The sequence below is a fragment of the Leptidea sinapis genome, chromosome 4 (genome assembly GCF_905404315.1).
Source record: "Leptidea sinapis chromosome 4, ilLepSina1.1, whole genome shotgun sequence".
NCBI classification, from domain to species: Eukaryota; Metazoa; Arthropoda; class Insecta; order Lepidoptera; family Pieridae; genus Leptidea; species Leptidea sinapis.
Window position 1 is genome coordinate 1,158,526 of NC_066268.1, and position 20,453 is coordinate 1,178,978.

The 20,453-nt window shown below is 35.3% G+C and overlaps 1 protein-coding gene across 3 annotated transcripts in view; it reads left to right on the forward strand.

Annotated features, from left to right (window-relative positions):
- Positions 1–2,895: 2,895 nt before the first annotated feature.
- Positions 2,896–20,453, forward strand: part of LOC126980019 (sodium- and chloride-dependent GABA transporter 1) — a 32,300-nt gene continuing 14,742 nt past the window's right edge. The window contains exons 1-2 of one of the 3 annotated variants that reach the window (XM_050829642.1): positions 2,896–3,005; positions 18,379–18,548. In XM_050829642.1, coding sequence (XP_050685599.1) covers positions 18,493–18,548 — 56 coding nt within the window. In that variant the 5' untranslated portion in view covers positions 2,896–3,005; positions 18,379–18,492. Of the gene's footprint in view, positions 3,006–8,119; positions 8,359–18,378; positions 18,549–20,453 lie in introns of those variants that run through there. The other 2 variants (XM_050829641.1, XM_050829643.1) reach the window with 2 other exon arrangements.

Consider the following 20,453-nt stretch of genomic DNA (forward strand, 5'->3'; position numbering starts at 1 on the left):
AAATTATATTATGATACTTAAACACTCCTCGATAACCACGCTATCTATTGGTGAAAACAGCATGCAAATCGGTGCAGTAGTTTTTGAGTTTATCGCGAACAGACAGACGCGGCGGAGGGCTTTGTTGTATAATTTAATTATGACCTGCTCTGAGGCGTTATAATAATGAGAAACAAGTGATTTATGAATTATTTACACTAAATGAAAGAAATTTGTTTTTCTTAATGAAAATAAGGGTCGTGACGAGCAGGACGTTCAGATGATGATAATTGATACGCCCTACCCATTGTAATGCAGTGCCGCTTAGAATTCTTGAAAAACTTAAAAATTCAGAGTGACACTACATTTGCGCTCATCTCCTTGAGACATAAGATGTTGTCTCATTTGCCCAGTAATTTCACTAGCTACGGCGCCCATCAGATCGAAACACAATAATGCTTACACATTGCTGCTTCACGGCAGAAATAGACGCCGTTGTGGTAAAACTTAAAAAAAAGAAAAAAAAAAACTATTTCACAAGGGCGAAGTCGCGGGTAAATGCTAGACAACGATGAGTAAAACTGGCTACTAGATAAATTACAGGATGTACCTAAATGATATATAAATTAAGAAGAACGGTCGCTAGAAACTCGGCAGGCTTCCTTTTTGTTTCATAATAAATAATAGTTTAAAAAAATTAAAAAACACGCTTTTTATAGAAATTTGAACAAAAAAATAGAAAATAAATTTTAATAAATTTAGATTAAGAGTAGTATTAAAAATATCAATAAATATAAATTAATAATAGTGTGTATATAAAAAAATAATTTTATTTAAAAAAAAGCGTGGGGTGTATGGTGTCAATAGTTATAAATATTTTATTGACAGATATGAGTGGAGTGAATATCATTTTGATAATATCTTAAAAAGCACCCCACGCTTTTTTTAAAATATTTTTTTTTATACACACTATGATGAATTTATATTTATTGGAATTTTAAATACAATTATTAATTTAAATTTATTAAAATTATTTTCTATTTTTTAGTTCGGTTTTCTATAAAAAGCGTGTTTTTTAGTTTTTTTTAAACTTTTATTTTTTTATGAAATTAGTGTTATGTCATCGGTCCGCGATAAATCTACAAAGTTTGAACGAAATCTAGCCGTTTAAAGTGGGTCAAAATCGCGCCCAAAGAAGTCGGTTACAAACATACAAACATACAGGTGAAGCTAATAAAAAGCGTATAAAAATATCATATGTGGACAAAACGTAAGATGGCGCGCGGTCACCATGTCAATTCACGGCTATTGTGAACAGCAAGCCATAGATTCATGCATCATATTCCTGGTCCTTTTAGTCGTAAGGAATCTAAACAATTTGTTATTTTCAATAAATATCCCTTATTTAAACTAAAGTAAAGTATGCATAGTAAAATTAACAAATCAAAAATAGGATGTCATGAATTAACCCACTTGAATAAGGATCACCCCAATTCCAACACCGATTTTCAGTAGGTACCTACCAAGTCGACCTGTTGACAGCAGCCGTAGACAACACGGTTCTTTTTGTTATAGTTATATTTCTGGGATTAATATTATACAAAATTAAATTTGTAACAAAATTAACGAACAATTTGTATAATAATTAATCCCAGATGTGAGGAATATCACTTAAAATAACATATTGTTTAGATTTACAAGAGCGACATCTCAAATCAATTTCCAAATATGCAAATATTAGGGTTGAGCAGGTTATCAACTCTAAAGTGGATCCTGTAGATAAAACCACAACCTGAGAGTTAAAAAAACATACCAAGATTTACGATCAGTTGGTAAGAGCGCTCGAACGGAACCTGAGAGGTCACGGGTTCGAGTCCCGCATCGTTCATAAATTTTGGTTACAAATTTAATTTGCGTAATGATCTTCTTATAGAGTTATTAGTCGTTCAAGCTAATTAATTGTATCTTTTGTTATACTATCTCATTTATTTAATACAGCGCCTTACAATTTTTATTTTGACTATTTTATAATGTAGAAGTTTTTGAGTTCATTTATTTATGGAAGAGGAGGACAGACGAGCATACACGGGTATGATGATAAGTGATCACCATGAGTCCTTACTCTCGGGGAACAACAGGAGCATTGCCGATCTTATAAAGCGTCGAATAAACGTACATAATATGAATTTGAAAGCCGAAAACAGATTGGATTGTGGCGGGCGAGAATCGAACCGCGTCGAGAGTCAACGTTTCACCGATACTCTTGAATTATCAGTATGAATACAATAATTACATAATAAAATACAAAAATTTTGATCTTTATAATACATTAAGTAGTTAGTAGTTTATATAAAAGGGATAAAGGGCATCAATTTCTTTAGAATTCTTTTTCACGTCACATCAAACACTACCACCGCTTCGGAAACAAATGGCACTCTGAGAGAGAACAAGTGGCGCAAGAAACTCTCCCAGCCTTTTTTTTTGTGCTCTTTTAAATAAAATATACAATATTGTACTGTCTTTGTTATTGCTATAATATAATCATAATCTAGTCCCATTATGATATAGATGTGAAAACTAAGCATTTGGTTAAATTGCCGTTAAAATTCAGCAAGTTTCATTCTACAATTAATTGTTTCATATGACGCCCTGAGAGAGAAGAAAGGGTACAAGAAACTCTCCCAGCATTCTTTATTTGCGCTTTTTTAAATGAAATATTGTACTGTCATTGTTATTGCTATGAAATAATCATAATCTAGTTCCATGATATAGCTGAGAAAACTAAGTAGTTTCATAAATTTCCGTCAAAATTAATCAATTTTCTTTAACTAATTTGTTTCAAACGTTGCTCATTTAATTAAACTCGACAAGAACATACATTAAATCACAATTACACTGAACAGCAGGGCGTTGCATGCTGTTCCTACGCATGCGCGAATTCCAGGATTTTATCCCTGAAATGATCCTTTGTCTGTCTCGCGAGGACCTCGAGGCTGCCACCACACTTCGAGGCCACAGGAACCCGCGTAAGTACTACTGTTTGTAAATAACAATATTAATTGATAAGCAAATTCTCTATAAAACAATAAATAACTTATAATGAAATAATTATTGTTATAAAATTTCGGAAGGTATCTAAGATGTACTTATTAATTTCGACGTAAAAGGACACGTATCATATTGTGTGAAAAGAGAATTTATTTCATAAATTCTTAAATTAAAATTTATTAGTAACATCTATTTTATTTCTTAAATATTTTTTTTAGTATTCAATTTTATTCATTAAATTATAATTTCTTAGTAACATCAATTTTAATCACTAAATTATTGTTTCTTAGTAGCGTCAATTTTATTTCTTAAATTTCGTTTTGTCATAACTGAGATTTCTTGAAGTTATTGTACTTTAGGCGCGAGTTGGAACTAGCGAATAATATCATAATTTATTCAGTAGAATAAGTCGCGATTCAAAAGACGAAATAAGGAGTTTTCGACTTTTTTTATTATGCATCATCGTTGATCGACCTGTTATAGTTAATAAATCATTGTATTTGTTGGATGCGATTACTAGTTATGACAGTAATCACGACCATCATATTCACGAAGCATCCTTACACAAACAATGACTTCAAGCTCTAAAGGTTAATGCATCCAATATACGATAATTTTTATTTATTACTTTTTATGATACATTTAATATTATTCAAATACGACTCAAACTTACAAATTAATTTGTTATGTATATTACAGCCATTGTAAAATACATTATTTAATTGAAAAGAGTGGCCGTTTAGTTTCTTGTATGTTCTTCTCACGAGCTCTTCTTTTTACATATGGTAGATTCAGTAATTTAAAAGAAATATTTTTAGTGATGATTATAAAGGGCTTACTTTAAGCCTAATTGAATAAAGTTTATTTGATTTTGACTTTAACTATGGAGGTGGATGATAAACGGATCACTTGATGTTTAGTGAGCAACAACGACATTCTTTTGGAATACTATATAGAGGCTATCGTCATTTTTAAGTGGGACGCCCTTACGTACTTTTTATTAATGGAATCAATTGTAGCGATTAGCCATTATTTATGCAGAATTAAGCATATAATAATGAAACTTATATTGAACTTTCTGACAAATAACTTGCCCCAAACTAAGCATAGCTTCTACTATGGGTTAGAGATCGATATATGAATTTAATAAGATATACATAAGCACAAATAACACGAAAACAAAAATCTATATTCATCATATTAATGTTCTGTATCGAACAGGGCATCTAGCTCAGTAGTAAGACGCGGTATTTTTTTTATGATAATAAGGGACGAGACGAGCAGGACGTTCAGCTAATGGTAATTGAGACGCCCTTCCCAATAAAATGCAGTGCCGCTGAGGATTCTTGAAAACCCCAAAAATTCTGAGTGACACTACAATTGCGCTCGTCACTATGAGACATAAGATGTTAAGTCTCATTTTCCCAGTAATTTCAATAGCTACGGCGCCCTTCAAAAGAAAATTCAATAGAATTTTTAAAAACGTGTGTGTGATAAAGGTTACTATAACATAAATGACTTTCTTAATGATACTACTAGATATATATGAGGTGATAGAATGACCTCAGGCTGTTAAATAATAAATTCTATTGCACGATGTTACATTTTTTTTTTATGAAAAAAAAAGAAGCCCACTGAGTTTCTTGTGCCCTTTCTTCTCAGGTCTGAGGCATTATTTTTCGATAAGCGATCGAATAAGTGATATCATGTCCTATTTTGAATGAAAATATTTGAATTTGTACTGATAAAAGTATTTTTGGACCCAAAGATCTGAGCGGCATCGCAATTGAGACATAAGATGCTAATTCTTATTAGCCCAGTATTATCATAAACTTATTAGGGTTCCGGCAAAACACGGAACCTTTATAGATTCGTCATTTCTGCCTGTCTGTCAGACATACATGTCAAAGCCACTTTTTCTAAACTGAATAGTTTGCGCGAGAGGCACTTCCAAGATGGTAAAATGTGTGTAAACGGGGGGGGGGGGACCGTAACTTCTAAAATACGAGAATGATAAAACTAAAAAAAATATATGATGTACATTACCATGCAAACTTCTACCGAAAATTAGTTTGAACCAGATCTAGTAAGTAGTTTTTTTAAATACGTATAAATGATGAGAGCTCATTTTACTGTATGATTGAACAAAGATTTTTAGAATTTTCCATTTAAGTAATTTAATATCATTTTCCTTTCTATATAACTTTTATATTATGTTATATGCTGCTATGGAACCCTTCATTGGCCAGTGCAAATCGTACTTGGCCGCTTTTTATACTAGCATAATAGACGAACCGTGTGTTAAAGTGAAATAACAAACCTTACATAAAAACCTAAGTGTGAGAAATAGATAAAGGCCTTGAAACCGTTTTGAAACAATTTAGTGTCCATTAGTCTCCTGTCAAATTGGACCGCGTTTTAATTCTAGTGTTTTTTTCGTTATTGTTCTGTGTTTTAACGGATATTAATTAAAAAATATGGTGTCTTGTACTGTATTAGATTATGTTGTTACATACAGCAAAAATCCAACGAAAGAAACATTTCACAGGTAAATACTGATACTTCAATACCACTTTCGTGTGTCACTAAATTACTCTAAAAAGCATTTTGTATGCGCTGTAAGCGCTCTATTTTCTTAAAATTGTAATCAATATAGAAAATATGTTATAGATGATAAATTTTATAATATTTGTCGTAGGAATTGACCAAGCAAAATACTCTCACCAACACATCTGTAAAAGTAGCATACATAAAAATTTATGGGTAATATCCGCTAGCCAATAGAAATGAGGAGATCCGTCGGAGAACCAAAGTCACCAAGATAGCCCAAATCATTGCGAAACTGAAGTGGCAGGGACAGATGGCTGGTGATGCATTAAAGTCCTCTAATGACGACCACGTATCGGAAGACGCAGTGTTGGTAGGCAACCACAAGATAGACAGGACTGATCGTCGTGGATATCTTTGGGGGAGACCTTTATCCAGCAGTGGACGTCTTCCAGCTGATGATGATGAAGAACATGATCTGATGAGCTACGGCGCCCTGGAAACCGAAACACAATTTACTTGCACATAACTTCTGCTATACGGCAGAAAAAGGGGCCGCTAGCTAACATCCAGTGCATATTCTTCTCTCAAGTCCCAAGACTCAAGTATAATACGTTCCAAATATCGTTGGATATACAATAGGTTGAACTGCTGAATCTCACCACGGAGGACCTGGTTTTACTTACTAGCGGTCGTGCGCTAAGCCTGCACGATACAACGCTAGTAGGGGCGATGTTCTACCTACTTTATAGCGGCGCTATGTGCTTCATGCTACGTTCGCCTTCCTCACTCTCTCTCAATCAGTCTAAATAGCTGTCTCCCTCTTCTTGCTGAAAAACGTCCCACGTTTTCGTGTCACTTTATTGCGTTTCGTCTGTAAAAATTTAACCTCATGTGCACAAAGAAGCTTCACTTCAAAAGCTTATGATTTTGCCATTTGCAGTCAAAAGTTTTAAGATGAATAACTTGAAAGAGTTATCTAGAACACAACACTATTAAGTATTAATTGTAAAATATTTCATATAATACATTGGCTAACTCTTTCGTTAAAATTAAAATCTGTATTGTGTGGCTGTAAACAAAATATTTCAAGCGTGTTTTGGCCGCAATTCGTTGAATGGCTTTATCATGAAAATGCTATTATGCAAGGTTACGTTTGGGGTTTCCATTAATTATTTTCCTGATTAAAAATGTAGCACATTTTACACCCAAAAATCCTACTTGTTTTATCAAAGCGACGATTTATTTGTTTTATCTTTTAGAAAATACGTACCTACTCTTATGAATCGTACATTTTTGATTAATTCGTATCTCACCTACGCCATAGTAATTACTGACCTTTAGATGTGTACCACCATGATTTCTACCTATTTTAACTGACTATTTATTTCTTATAACATTTGTCAAAAATATACATGTGTGTGTATTAGATCTGCTAATCGTCTCATAAGCTTCAATACTGTATACATTCGAGAGATACAAATAATATTTTGGCATTTCATTTAAGCATTATATGGAACAAGTATGTCACCGCCGTATAATGGTGAACGGGCGCTTATCGGGGGTAGAACAGTCCACCGTAAAACGCCGGCTGGGCGACCGAGAGGTTTATGGGGTTCCACATGAAAACATGGGTAAATTGAAAAGGCTCTTTATTCTCTACACAAAGGTCTTAATAAATGGTCTGCCTAATAAAGAGCAGAAATACCTGCCCATAAATAGAAAACATTAGAGCATATCCCAAAACAATCTAAAAACTCGCTAACGCTAAAAGCTTTTAGCGTTAGCCCATTAGCTAATGGGCCATATAAGGAAGCTAACTTTTGCTCAACGGGTAATGGAGCGGGCTATGCTCGGAGTTTCCCTTCGAGATCGAATCAGAGATGAGGAGATCGGTAGGAGAAACAAAGTTATCGACATAGCCCAGAGCTCGACGGGCAGATGGCCGTTGGGGCAGTAAAGTCCTCGAATGGCGACCACGTACCGGAAGACGTGGTATTGGTAGGTCCCCCACAAGATGGACTGACGATCTGTTCAAGATCGCCGGAATAGGTTGGATGAGGGCGGCGCAATACCGATCGTCATGGCAATCTTTGGGGGAGGCCTTTGACCAGCTGTGGACGTCGTCCGGCTGAAATGATTATATATTTTATCTATCCTTAATTAAATTTAAAAACAGTATTGATGAAGTTCTAAGCGTTTAGTATCTTAATTCTGGACACATTAGTAGAAGTACGTTCAGCATTGGTATTATAAGGTATCCATCTTAAGTTATTTTTTCATTAGTAATAAAACTGTTATTAGTAGAATAATGTTGGGTTCTCAAGGCAAGATACAACAAACCATCAGCTTCACATGGCATATGAAACTAAAGTTCCAAACTACGATCTATAAATGGAAATGTAACAAGCGTATCAATTGCATCAACCGGTGCAATGTCAGCCGACAAATCCCTCGTGATTGAACCCGCTTCCCGTAGGGTCCCAATTGTTAGCTACCTCACCTCATAAATTCTTTCAACGGTTGACAGCTCAGCCGTTCACATGTTTACTCCCTGATAGCGCGATGCCACAGAGCACATTCGTGTTCAAGCATGTGGCGGGAGAAGACGTAGCTGTCAAAGTATCCGCCATTTCGCTTTTGACATTTTAATGTTTGGTTCGAAATTGTGCCAATGTGGTTGTGATTTGTATTTTAGTGTGGTGTGCTTGTGTTATTGGACCGTTGGTACTTCTGGTGTAGTAAACAGGTACGTTTAGGAGATTTTTCAAGGAATACCAACATGTAAGTAACTGGTTCTTAGCAAAACAATTTACTGGGGGTGAAAAAAAAATATTTTATATCCTGTATTTCAACCGTTTTGTCCATCTTTAAGTCATTAGTTTACAATATTTCGTTGTGAGGTATTATTCCTGATTATGCGATTCCACAGAGTAGGTTATTTGAGTTTAAGCATATGGCGGGAGAACGAGATAGCTGTCAAAATATCCGCCATATTGCTTTTGATGTTGGGTCAGTGGTTTGGTTCAAAAATCATGCCAATGTGCTCATCTCAGTCATTTATTTCGGTTTGTTCCTTTAGCTGGTATTTTAATTGTAATCAATGAATGCGCGTCTATGAAATTTTTTTGGTCGGTAAAATAATTCAAACAATTGTCCATTAAAAACAGAGATATTAAGAGATTGCTGCAGACGATATTATATGCGTATCCTAAGCCGAAAAAAAATTTATGTCCAACGTTTAGAAATTTTTTAGACACCATAATGAAAAACTAATTTCAAACATTGGATTTCGATCCGAAAGTGGATCAGATTATCAAGGTGTATTTTGTGGAAACTGATCCAGACCTTAGCTGTTGTTCTTCAAATATCCGAAACAATAAACCCTGACCATGAACCACTATTGATCTAAGTAATTGTCCCGCATTTTGTTTCTCATGTCCATCCAGTGCATTTATTCAATTAGTGGCACCGTAGTTGAGCACTGGGAACGGCAGGTACTGTCGGGATTGACGAGCTAGGTGGTCTGAATAAACATAATTTAATGCAGTGTTCATGAAGAGATTGCTCACTAACATCTTAGTTATTTTTGTCCAGGTGAATTTGAGAGGAGTACGATTTTTTCCCAAATACTTCAATAAAACTTCGACGATAAATAAACATGTTTGAGAAATGATAAATAAGTAACACAATGAATGCCTCAGGCCTGAGAAGAATGGGCGCAACAAACTCAGCTGCCTTTTTTTTCATCAAAAATATGTTTTACAATTAAAGTAACATTTACTAAGTAACAAAGTAACATTGTACAATTAAACTTATTATTTAATAGCCTGAGGGCGGTCGCTCTATTCCCACGAACAAAGCTTTTACGACACAAAGTTTTTTAACTATTCTTTTGAATAACGTAATACTTTTATTTTGAACATGTTCTGGGATCCTGTTGTAAAAGCATATACATCGCCCCATAAAAGACTTGCTAACTCGACTTAGCCGAGTAGTAGGCATTATAAGCTTATGTCTGTTCCTGGTGGTATTTTGAATTTGAGTTTTTATGGTTATGACAGTTTCTCGCAAATTCACTTATGTGCCTATGAACATAAAAAAAGCAACAGTCAAGATGTAAATTTCTTTAAATTTTGCTCTCAATGATTCTTTAGGGCCTAGGTTATAAATAGCGCGAATAGCCCTCTTCTGCAGCACAAATATTGTATTAATATCGGCAGTGCTGCCCCACAGCTATATACCATAGGATATAATACTATGGAAGTAAATAAAGTATACTAGTCGCGCCGTATCTATGTCAGTTAATTGTCTAATCTTTTTAACCGCGTATGCTGCAGAACTAAGTATGTTCGCCAATCCTTCAATATAGGGCCCCCATTGTAATTTGGAATCTAGAGTAATGCCAAGAAATTTCGTATATTTCACCGGTTTTATCACCTCTCCGTTTAACAAAACACTTGTATCAATATTTTTACATTTGGTACGTTAAATTTTATATATTTAGTTTTCTTGCTATTTAACAGTAGGTATTATAATGAAAGTTTAGTGAAAACTGAAAGCCAAAGAGTAGTAAATAGGTTGATGATGGTAGTTGACATTCAACAACTGAGTTCAAATTATAGAAGATGTAAGTTTTCAAACTTTTTTTGAATCGATTTTTGTCGCTTCGATTTTTCTAAAAGTATGTTAAAACTTAGCAATTCATCAACTAAATTCGAACCGTGTGACATTATTCACATTCTTTACATTCTTACTCGCAAACCTACTAATAGAAGACCTCGTGTAAAACCTTATATAGGCCATAAATTTCCAATAATTATAAGAATTTGTTATCAATATCACGGGGCTTGTTAAAAATGAATTAGTAAAAAAAATATTCGGAGATCCTGGCATCGACTATTACGTCGAAGGAAAATTAAAAAATAATATTCTGATTTGCACGAAATCATGGGTGCCCCAGGGATATATACAGGGTCCAGTTCTATACACTTTATTCACTGCTGAATTACCAACACTAGAGAAGGCACCGTGGTCGCAACATTCACGGATGATACAGCCTTGATATCCACACACAAGAATCCAGTGACATTATTCGAAAACCTACAAAATCACATTGACAAAATTGAAGATTTGCTGAAAAACTTGGACAATACAAGTAAACCGTATAGATCAACTCACGTAAGATTTGCGCTCTGGGGAGTCATTTCCCCTCCAGTGGCAATCTACAATCAATAAATCTACAAGACCAATTTTCTAAATATTTGTCAGTATAGTTTAGTAAATGTCACTCCCTATGTTAAATAAATCTATTTCTATGTGTATTAGAAATAAAGAGTGTATTCATTTCATTTCAAATCAAGAATGTGTAAGGAATAAACGTGAAATTTGTTGGATAATATATTTTCCTACTGTTAGCGGAAGACAAATATTATGCTGAGTAATATATTATTATACAGAGATTTTAATAAATTATTCATAGCTGTAAGCTGAAGGCTGTCACGTATCAACTCCAGGCTAATTCAACACGACTGTTCCCAGCGTTAATTCAAACAATATTCATATTTGTCTTACCAAAACAATTCAAAACAAAATTGTGTTTGTAGATGTGATTATAATTTAAAATTATATTTAAAAATTGAAATTTATTTTAGTATGTCACGTGCAGTGATTTGACATAAGTTTGAAATAGTAGAAATTACAGTATCATGATTGTACCACAGTAGACATATGTCTACTGTCACAATACTATCCGGCTAAGTTTGAATGCGGACAGTTGCTTATAACGTGCTGGATTTCGGTTATCTCCTTTTTTTACAAGATTATAGCCGTTATCTGTCAATCTATCGATGACTGCACGTTTCATACAATCGAGTGAATCGATTTTTTCTTAGAGAGTTTCGCTAGGCAGAACGTCACATCGTCGCTTTGTTTCGGTGTGCATAATAAGCATCACTAAATAATATCCTAATATTAATAAACAATCTTATTATTAATAAACAAACTACGATTTAATTTTTCTGTATTATTGATTGACGTTAAGGTGTAATATTGTGATGCTGATTATTATTATTAATATTATGAAAAATCAATGAACACAATGTACTTTAAGTACTTAAGAGAATTTATTTTTCTGACAGAACTATTACAGTGGCACAGAACATCAGAAACAATGAAACAGTAGCAATGAAAACTTTAAAAACAAAGCAGTGATAGCACGAAAATATCACGGACGTACCTAAAAGTACCTAACACTATTAAATATTTTTTGCTAACGGTAATGACTTCAACGTTGTCATGGGAGACTACAATGCAAAACGGCGATGAGTTGAGAGTGGGGCAATTTGGTTATGGAAATCGGAACGCCCAAGGTCAGATGCTGGCTGACTTTATGGAGAAGGAGGATCTCTATACGACGAACTCCTTCTTTATAACCCAGAGCAAATGAAACGCAAATGGATCAGCCCCGATGTTGCAAAAATAAGATCGACTTATTATGTCGACGAAAAGACATATATTCAATGATGTCTCCGTGATCAACTCAGTGAAAACTGGGAGTGATCACCGCATAGCTTACTATGCGGCACTAAGAGGCACATTGAATATCAATCCAAAACTGGAGCGGTCTCGATTGGTGAAGTCTACACTCCAGCTTCACCCATCCAGATCCAAAACTCCGAAAACTTTTAACTCGAATTGCAAAACCGCTTCGAATGCCTTAGTGACTGCGTAGACGTCGACGATGTTCAGGTTCGTGGCAATTGTTCGTGGCAGCTGTTCAAAAAGAACCGGAAAAATCTCAGACTATATCCTCAAATTAATGGATGTAAGACGCCAAATGACCCTTCAGTCCTCGGAAGATGCTTTCCAGTATAGGCAGCTAAATAGACAGATCTCCAAGTCATTGACTAGCGATATACGCCGCCACAATACAAATTGTATGAAGGCGGCCATAGAGCGTAACTAAGGCTCAAAAATATTCGCACGAGATTAGTCTATTGGGCAGAGCCAACTGACGAAGCTGAAGACCGGTGACGACAGGATCGTTTCGTCTAAATCCGAACTTTTGAGGGAAGTTGAGAAGTTCTACGGGCAGTTATACACGAACGCACGGGCACCTGTTACCAAAAAGGCTGAAGAGCCAAGAGCCAAATTATCCCGACACTATACCGAAGATATCCCAGAAGTCAGCCTGTACGAGATTAGTATAGCCCTAAAACATTTTAAAAACAACAAGGCGCCGAGTGATGATGGAATTACAGCTGAGCTTCTGAGATCTGGTGGTACCCCTGTACTTAAGACCCTCCAGAAACTATTAAATTTCGTCATCCTAATGGACAAAACACCGCAAGCATGGCACAGCAGTAGAGTGGTGCTGTTCATTAAAAAGGGCGATAAAATGCTTTTGAAGAACTATAGGCCCACATCATTCTGAGCCACGTATATAAGCTGTTTTCTAGGGTTATCACGAATCGTCTCGTCCGCAGGCTTGACGACTTCCAGCCTCCCGAACAAACCGGATTCCGAAAAGGCTTTACCACCATAGATCACATATATTACTGCGGCAGGTTATACAGAAGACAGAGAAGTATAACCAACCACTATGCTTGGCATTCGTGGACTATGAGAAAGCCTTTGATTCGATCGAGTCCTGGGCGGTGCTTCAGTCTCTCCAGAGGTGCCACATTGATTAAAACTTGGAGATATATCGAAGCGTTGAAGTGTTGGTATAGAAACGCCACCATGTCAGTCCGTCTCCAGGATCAGATCTCAAAGCCTATCCGACAGCAGCGGGGAGTCAAGCAAGGCAATGTCATATAGCCCAATCTGTTCACCGCTGCGTTAGAAGATGTAATGAAGCTTCACTCACCTTCGATTCGCAGACGATATCGTAATCATGGCAGAGAACATAGAAGACGAAAACCATATGCTTGATGGCCTCAATACAGCTTCCCAAGGAGTAGGTCTCAAAATGAACATGGAAAAGACGAACATCATGTCAAATGTCTATGTCGCACCTGCTCCCATGACAATTGGGAACTGTACTCTCGAAATTGTCGACGAGTACGTCTACCTCGAACAAACAATCCAGTTAGGCAGGACCAATTTCACAAAAGAGGTCACTCGTCGAATCCAACTTGGATGGGCAGCGTTCGGGAAGCTCCGTAAAATCTTCTCGTCCAAAATACCACAGTATCTGAAGACGAATATTTTCAACCAGTGTGTGTTGGCAGTGATGACTTACGGTACGCAGACGTGGTCGCTAACTATGGGCCTTATGAGAAAGCTCATGGTCGCTCAGAAGGCAATGGAGAGGGCTATGCACGGAATTTCGCTGCGAGATCGAATAGTCTAAATGATTGCGAAACTGAAGTGGCAGTGGGCAGGGCACATATTTCGACGGGCAGATGGCCGTTGGGGCAGTAAAGTCCTCGAATGGCGACCACGTACCGGAAGACGCAGTGTTGGTAGGCCCCCTACAAGATGGATCGACGATCTGGTCAAGATCGCCGGAATACGTTGGATGAGGGCAGTGCAGGACCGATCGTCGTGGAAATCTTTGGGAGAGGCCCTTATCCAGCAGTGGACGTCTTCAGGCTGATGATGATAATGGTAATGAAACTGCAAACCGTACTGACGCAACAGGACGAGATAATTACACAATAATAATGGCTCTAAATCTAAAACTCTAATCACGACCACCATGTTCACGAAGAATTCAAGGTCTAAGGATTGATGCATCCAATATATTTAGTTTATTCTTTATTACTTTTCTTGAAATATTTAATATTTAAAACGCTTTTAACTTTAAAAACGATTCATATATTGGATGCAGCACCTTACAAACTAATTTGTTTTGTTACAATCATTGTAAAATACTCTATTGATTGAAAAGAGTGGCCGTTGGGTTTTTTGTATGTTCTTCGCACGAGCTCTACATTTTCCGGAGATATTATTATTATTAACTAGTATTGTTTAATAGGAGTATGTAGTCGTGTTGTTAATTATAATGTTTAGACATTATTAAGTTCAATTTGTATTCTTTTTTTTTATTTGTGGTTTATATCGTTACATTTTAACTTAAAACGCTGTATTTCTTTTGGAAAGACCACTGGTGAAAGTGTTAGTCTTCAGTTTTTTACTATTTATTATTGTAATACTGTTTGCTGCCTCTACATTTTATAGTCACACAGAAAGTATTAGTTGATATCATGGACGACCAGTATAGCCCAGTGGCTTATGATTATTCCCACTGAGCCACTGGTAGCGGGATCGATCCCGGTAAGGGCAAACATTTCTATGTTGAATATCAGTGTTTATTTCTGAGTCATCAATTAATATTATGTACTAGCTGACCCGACAGACGTTGTTCTGTATATAATAAATAAAATATTGTTCTTATATGAATTTGTCAATAACATATCATAACATCAAAAATTACTACGTAAAATATGCACCCTGCTGTCGGAATGAAATTGTTTCACAGCAGAACTGTCAAACCTTGTCAATAAATTCTCTCATAGAAATTATGTATGGACACATCAAAGGAAAAACAAATTTGTTGTTTTTATTTAATTTAGCAGCATTTTCCTATTTATTCACCTTTTAAACCTTCTCTGGACTTCCACAAATAATTCAAGACCAAAATTAGCCAAATCGGTCCAGCCGTTCTCGAGTTTTAGCGAGACTAACGAACAGCAATTCATTTTTATATAGATAGATAACTCAAAGTCCCTTCACGAACTAATGTAGCTTCATGACATTTGCCAAGTGTTGTTGCAATATATTATGTTATTCCATCTGGTAAATAAATATATTGCTATTTCTACTATATTATTTGATGCTAGTAAGTCTGCTAATAAGTTGCATTATTCAATTAGACTACGCAATAGTACTTAATCCTGCCGTTATACTTTAACTAAACCAAAAAGAGACTATAAAAATACAAAAATGTGAAGTACTAGTTTTACCTAGTATTTCTGGGTAAATTCAGTATTTCACACCAATATTTTGTACAGTATTAGGGTGATTTAACAATGTGATCATAAATAAAATAGCCTGACAACACCGCAAAAGTAGCATGAACAAAGTAGGTAACATGTTATTGTTTTCAAATATTTAGAAATCTGATGTTACATTGTTGAACCGAACTGTAGATAAATTTTAGTCGAGCATTCTTAAAAGTGTTTTAAACCACCAAATAATTTTTATAAATTCTTAGCCCGATTTTTATAATTCTTTTTTCTCGAGTTAGGAAATCATGGGTTTTGATAAAATCAGAATACAATCAAGTAATAGCATGATGAAGTCGCCGATATATTTGATGGATTTTGACTAAGTGTGCATTTAAAAGTTTCCGGAATGACAAAAATTACTATGAATTATGAAAAAGATGTTATTGTTTATCAAAATATTCACCATTAACGTTAATTCATTTCTCGGCCATACTTGCACACATCTGAATAAAATAAAATAAGTTCAGACTTATTATTACACATTTTTCAGTGCTATTTGCGATGCCCCACGATATGTGATGATGTAAGCAATTACATTTGCCTTGAAATTCATTAAGGTTACCCGAAACAATTAGCTTCACCGGAGCAGTTTTATCTCGGGAAGGTGCTTTAGCGCCAATCTGTAGTCATACGATGCATCCGAGAGGTGTCGCAATTGCTGTAGGGAAATTTATCGTCCAAACCCACATAAATAAAAAAAACCCAAGTATATGTATTTATAATGATGCTCTAATGATGCTTTCAGGATCTAAGATATAAAAGTAACATCAAAAAATAGTTTATACAGGGTGGCGCAATAGAACGTGCATATTGCATCATCTTTTTTCGCGGGGTAGAAAGTGCGCGGGCGGGGGGAGTCTGCATCGTTGGGTAGGCGGGCTCATGGAGTTTTAGTCACTATGAGTCACTTCGACGGGAAGCGTCGCGCATTTTGCGTGCGCGCATTTTACGAGAACTCTCGTTCATACATCGTTACTAGGCGTTTATATTGTTCTGAATATGGACTACGGCAAATTAGTGAAGCTCCGAGTGCAAATTTAATTAAAATATGCGTACAGCGTTTTGAAGAGACTGGTTCAACGTTTAAACCACAAGCAAAAGGTCGTCGAAGAACATTTAGGACTGACGACAATATTGAGAGAGTTATGCAGTCTGTACGAGGAGATCCATAAATGTCTACTCGCAAGAGATCATCTGTCTTACACTTATCGACACGAAGTTTGCAACGAATTTTAAACTTGGATCTTAAACTGCATCCTTACAAGCTGCAGTTAATACAAGAATTGAAAGAGTCTGACTTCGGAGCAAGGCTCGCATTTGCTAATGAAATGCTTAATCGATTTTCCAATTTTGACAATATCCTTTTCTTAGATGAGGCCCACTTCCATATCAATGGGTTCGTAAACCGTCAAAATTGTCGTTACTGGAACAGTGAGAATCCCAAACTCAAGCACCAGAAACCACTGCATAGTCCTAAAGTGACAGTATGGGCAGCAATCTCTGGTAGAGGAATAATTGGACCGTTTTTCTTTGAAAATGCGTGGGGACAAAACGTCACTGTTAATACCGAACGCTATGTTGCGATGTTGGAAGGTTTTTTGGCTCCAGAGCTTGAAAATTCAAGAATAGTGAATTCTAGGACTTGGTTTCAACAAGACGGAGCTACCTGTCACACATCAAATGACTCCATGACGGTTGTGAAACAGATGTTCCCTGGCAGACTGATTTCAAAAAGAGGTGATATCCCATGGCCCCCACGTAGTCCAGACGTGACGCCTCCTGACTTTTTTTTGTGGGGATACCTCAAGAACAAAGTCTACAGCAATAATCCGAAAAACATCGATCAGCTCAAGGAGAATATCCGTGGTGAAATGGCAGCAATTACACCAGCATTACTGAAGAAAGTTTTCAATAACTTCCGTTTGCGGTTAGAGGAGTGTCGTCGTAGAGAGGGTCATCATTTAGACGATGTTATTTTTAAAAATAAACTTCAGTTATTTCTTAATAATACCTCAGTTTTATTTTAACTATACCTTTTGTATTTATTTTTTAATCAATATTTTAAATATGCAAGTTCTATTGTGCCACCCTGTATTAATGTATACTTTTAATTGTAGGCCTAAACTTCTGGACAATACAGGAATCAAGCCCGCCTCTCTAGGGACACGACCCAGCGCTCTAACCACTAATGACTAAGCCAACTGTCCGGATGACGCATCGTCCATAAATCTTGCTATGTTTGCTCAAGTTCGAGTTGTGGATCCATCTCCAAGCTACAATTGTATATTTAATTCCAGAAGTAAGGGAAATTAATAAGCACGAAGTGTTTTATAAACACTTTTCTTATTAAGTAATACATCAAAAATATAATAATCTTCTTCTGTATACATATATATATATACAATGAAAATGGTCTTTGTTTGAGGCTCTCTCAAGCCTAAACATCTGATCGTATCGACATAAAGATACCACCATTCGATGTGAAATTTATCCTAGATAGTTTATGGCTACTTATTTTTTATTGTATTTGTAATATGATAAAATTTAATTTATTTCAAATTAAATCCGCCAGCGAAGCGGGCGGGAGCGGCTAGTATTATAATAAAATCAATATGTTATTTTTAAAGTGGGATATCACTTTATACTTCACTTCTTTGTCAACCGTTCGAGTTGGTAAGAGCACTTGGTCGAAACCCGAGAGGTCGCGGGTTCGAGCCCTGCATCGTCCATAAAATTTGCTAAAAAATTTTTTTGTATAATAATATAATATAATAATGTATTGTTACAGACCATCTAGATATCGAAAAGTGAATCAAAAATGTTGAAACAGATTCCTTGAGAGAGCCAAGTAGAGTTTGATTTTTGGAAACGATACGAAAACAAGAGTGAAAAAGAGGGAAAGATGGAAACAAAAAATGACGATATCGAACTCAGCGTTCAAGGTGGCAACAAGTCCAGGTGAATTATTAATTAATTATAGTGTAATTAACTTAATTTGCAGACTTCGGAACTTAAAGGCTTAAGGCGAAGAGTTAGCAGAAAACACCCAAACATGGTGTTTTTAGACAAGTTTTGTGGTGAAAGTATAGCATTTCGAGCTATGAACAATACTTAATCCTGTTACACATATCCTTAAGTCTTATTTGTAGGTTGCTATTGTTTGCTGTTGGTTATAGTTAACACTGCCGAGCCTTTTTGAACTACCACTTTTCTTTGAAGTTTTTTGGCATGGCGTGACGCATTTTTTTGGTACTTCTCTCAGAAAAGTTATTCTTATAGCTTGTACTCTTTTGTGTGGTGTACGTTTTCATTTATTCAGATTAGTAGTGAATAACGAGGATTGTAAGCATATAAACTGTTTTCCACTCAAGAATTTTGAAAATATTGGGTTTTTTACATAGATGGCGGGCCGGCAGCCATGAACTCATATTGCTCAAGGTCGCTGGCATTTAGTGTCGCCTTAAGAGACTTATAGAATACATTAAATATTTGGTAATTTTAATGAGTAGCACATTTTCACACCACTCAACTTTTTCGCGGTGCTGTATCTTTCTTTGTGTACTTGTCAATTAACAATAATTGTTGTTCTAACTTAAATCTTCATTCTACAAAGAATAAAGACCTTTATAATTTACTAAATTATTTTATGTGCTACCTTTAGGAATGAGTTTGCACTTTTAATTGATGGTAAATTAGGATTGCTGGTTACATTGTTATTTGATCGCAGTAGTTACACTATTATTATATACTAGCTGACCCGGTAAACGTTGTTTTGCCATATTAATTGTATTGATCTTTTGCTTGCTAGTTGATAAGAGATGGCGCTAGTTGTATTCATTAGCAACAATCACACTTCTTTGTATAATTCACACTATAGTTTTATAAATTATAACCTATTTGTTATTCTGGTGTGTAAGCTATATTATTGTAAAGTTTCATCAAAATCTATTCAGTAGATTTTGCGTTAAAGAAGTTCAAACATACATCCAGACATACAAACTTTCACATTTATAATATTAGTAGGATAGTTATTTATTATGCTTATTGGCTGTAAATCATATAATATAAATAATTTTAATCAAAACGTTTTCCAGAGTATATTTCTGTATTTAACTTAGTTTCAAAGCGTTATATTTTAACACAGTTGTAAATATATATGGGGAAACTTTTAAGTAGCCAACAAGTATTTCATAAGTCATCATTAAAAACTAGCTGTAAGTTTACCAAAAAATTCTAAAATTATAATTAAAAAATTTAACATCGTTATTCCTGAGCAATTGCCAGTGTAATTACAAACATTATGTAAGATCGGTTTAGAGACATTTATTCTCATAAGATTGAACATAAAATTACTTACATGAGAATTTAACATAAATATTAGGTACCTTATGTTTCTATGACTAAGCATGCAAAACAAACAAAGTGAACAATTACAAAAGATGAAGGTACATAAAAAAATCTCAACGAAAGAACATCAACATATTTTATATTTATCCGGAATAAGAAGGACTGGATGTGGCTAACCACTTAAGATCATACAAATATACTAGCGAATAGACAAACAAAGTGTGCGAGAGAGAAGATCTCTAACGGAAATACAGAAAAATGAAAAAGAAAGCTTAACAATTGTTACTGTTACCGATTTTGACTAACAAGTCGTAAACAGTAAGCCATGCCTGTAAATTAGCTTCATAGTTTTTTTTTAAATATTAAACTACTACTCGTCAGACCCTACTTTATTCTAAGTCATATATTAAATATTATGATCTAATGCAATAACGTTATTTACACATTTAAGGACATATCTTTCACAGTCTGATAACGGCAAAAGTGTGCTTAAAGACATTGTTAGCTCACTTTTCT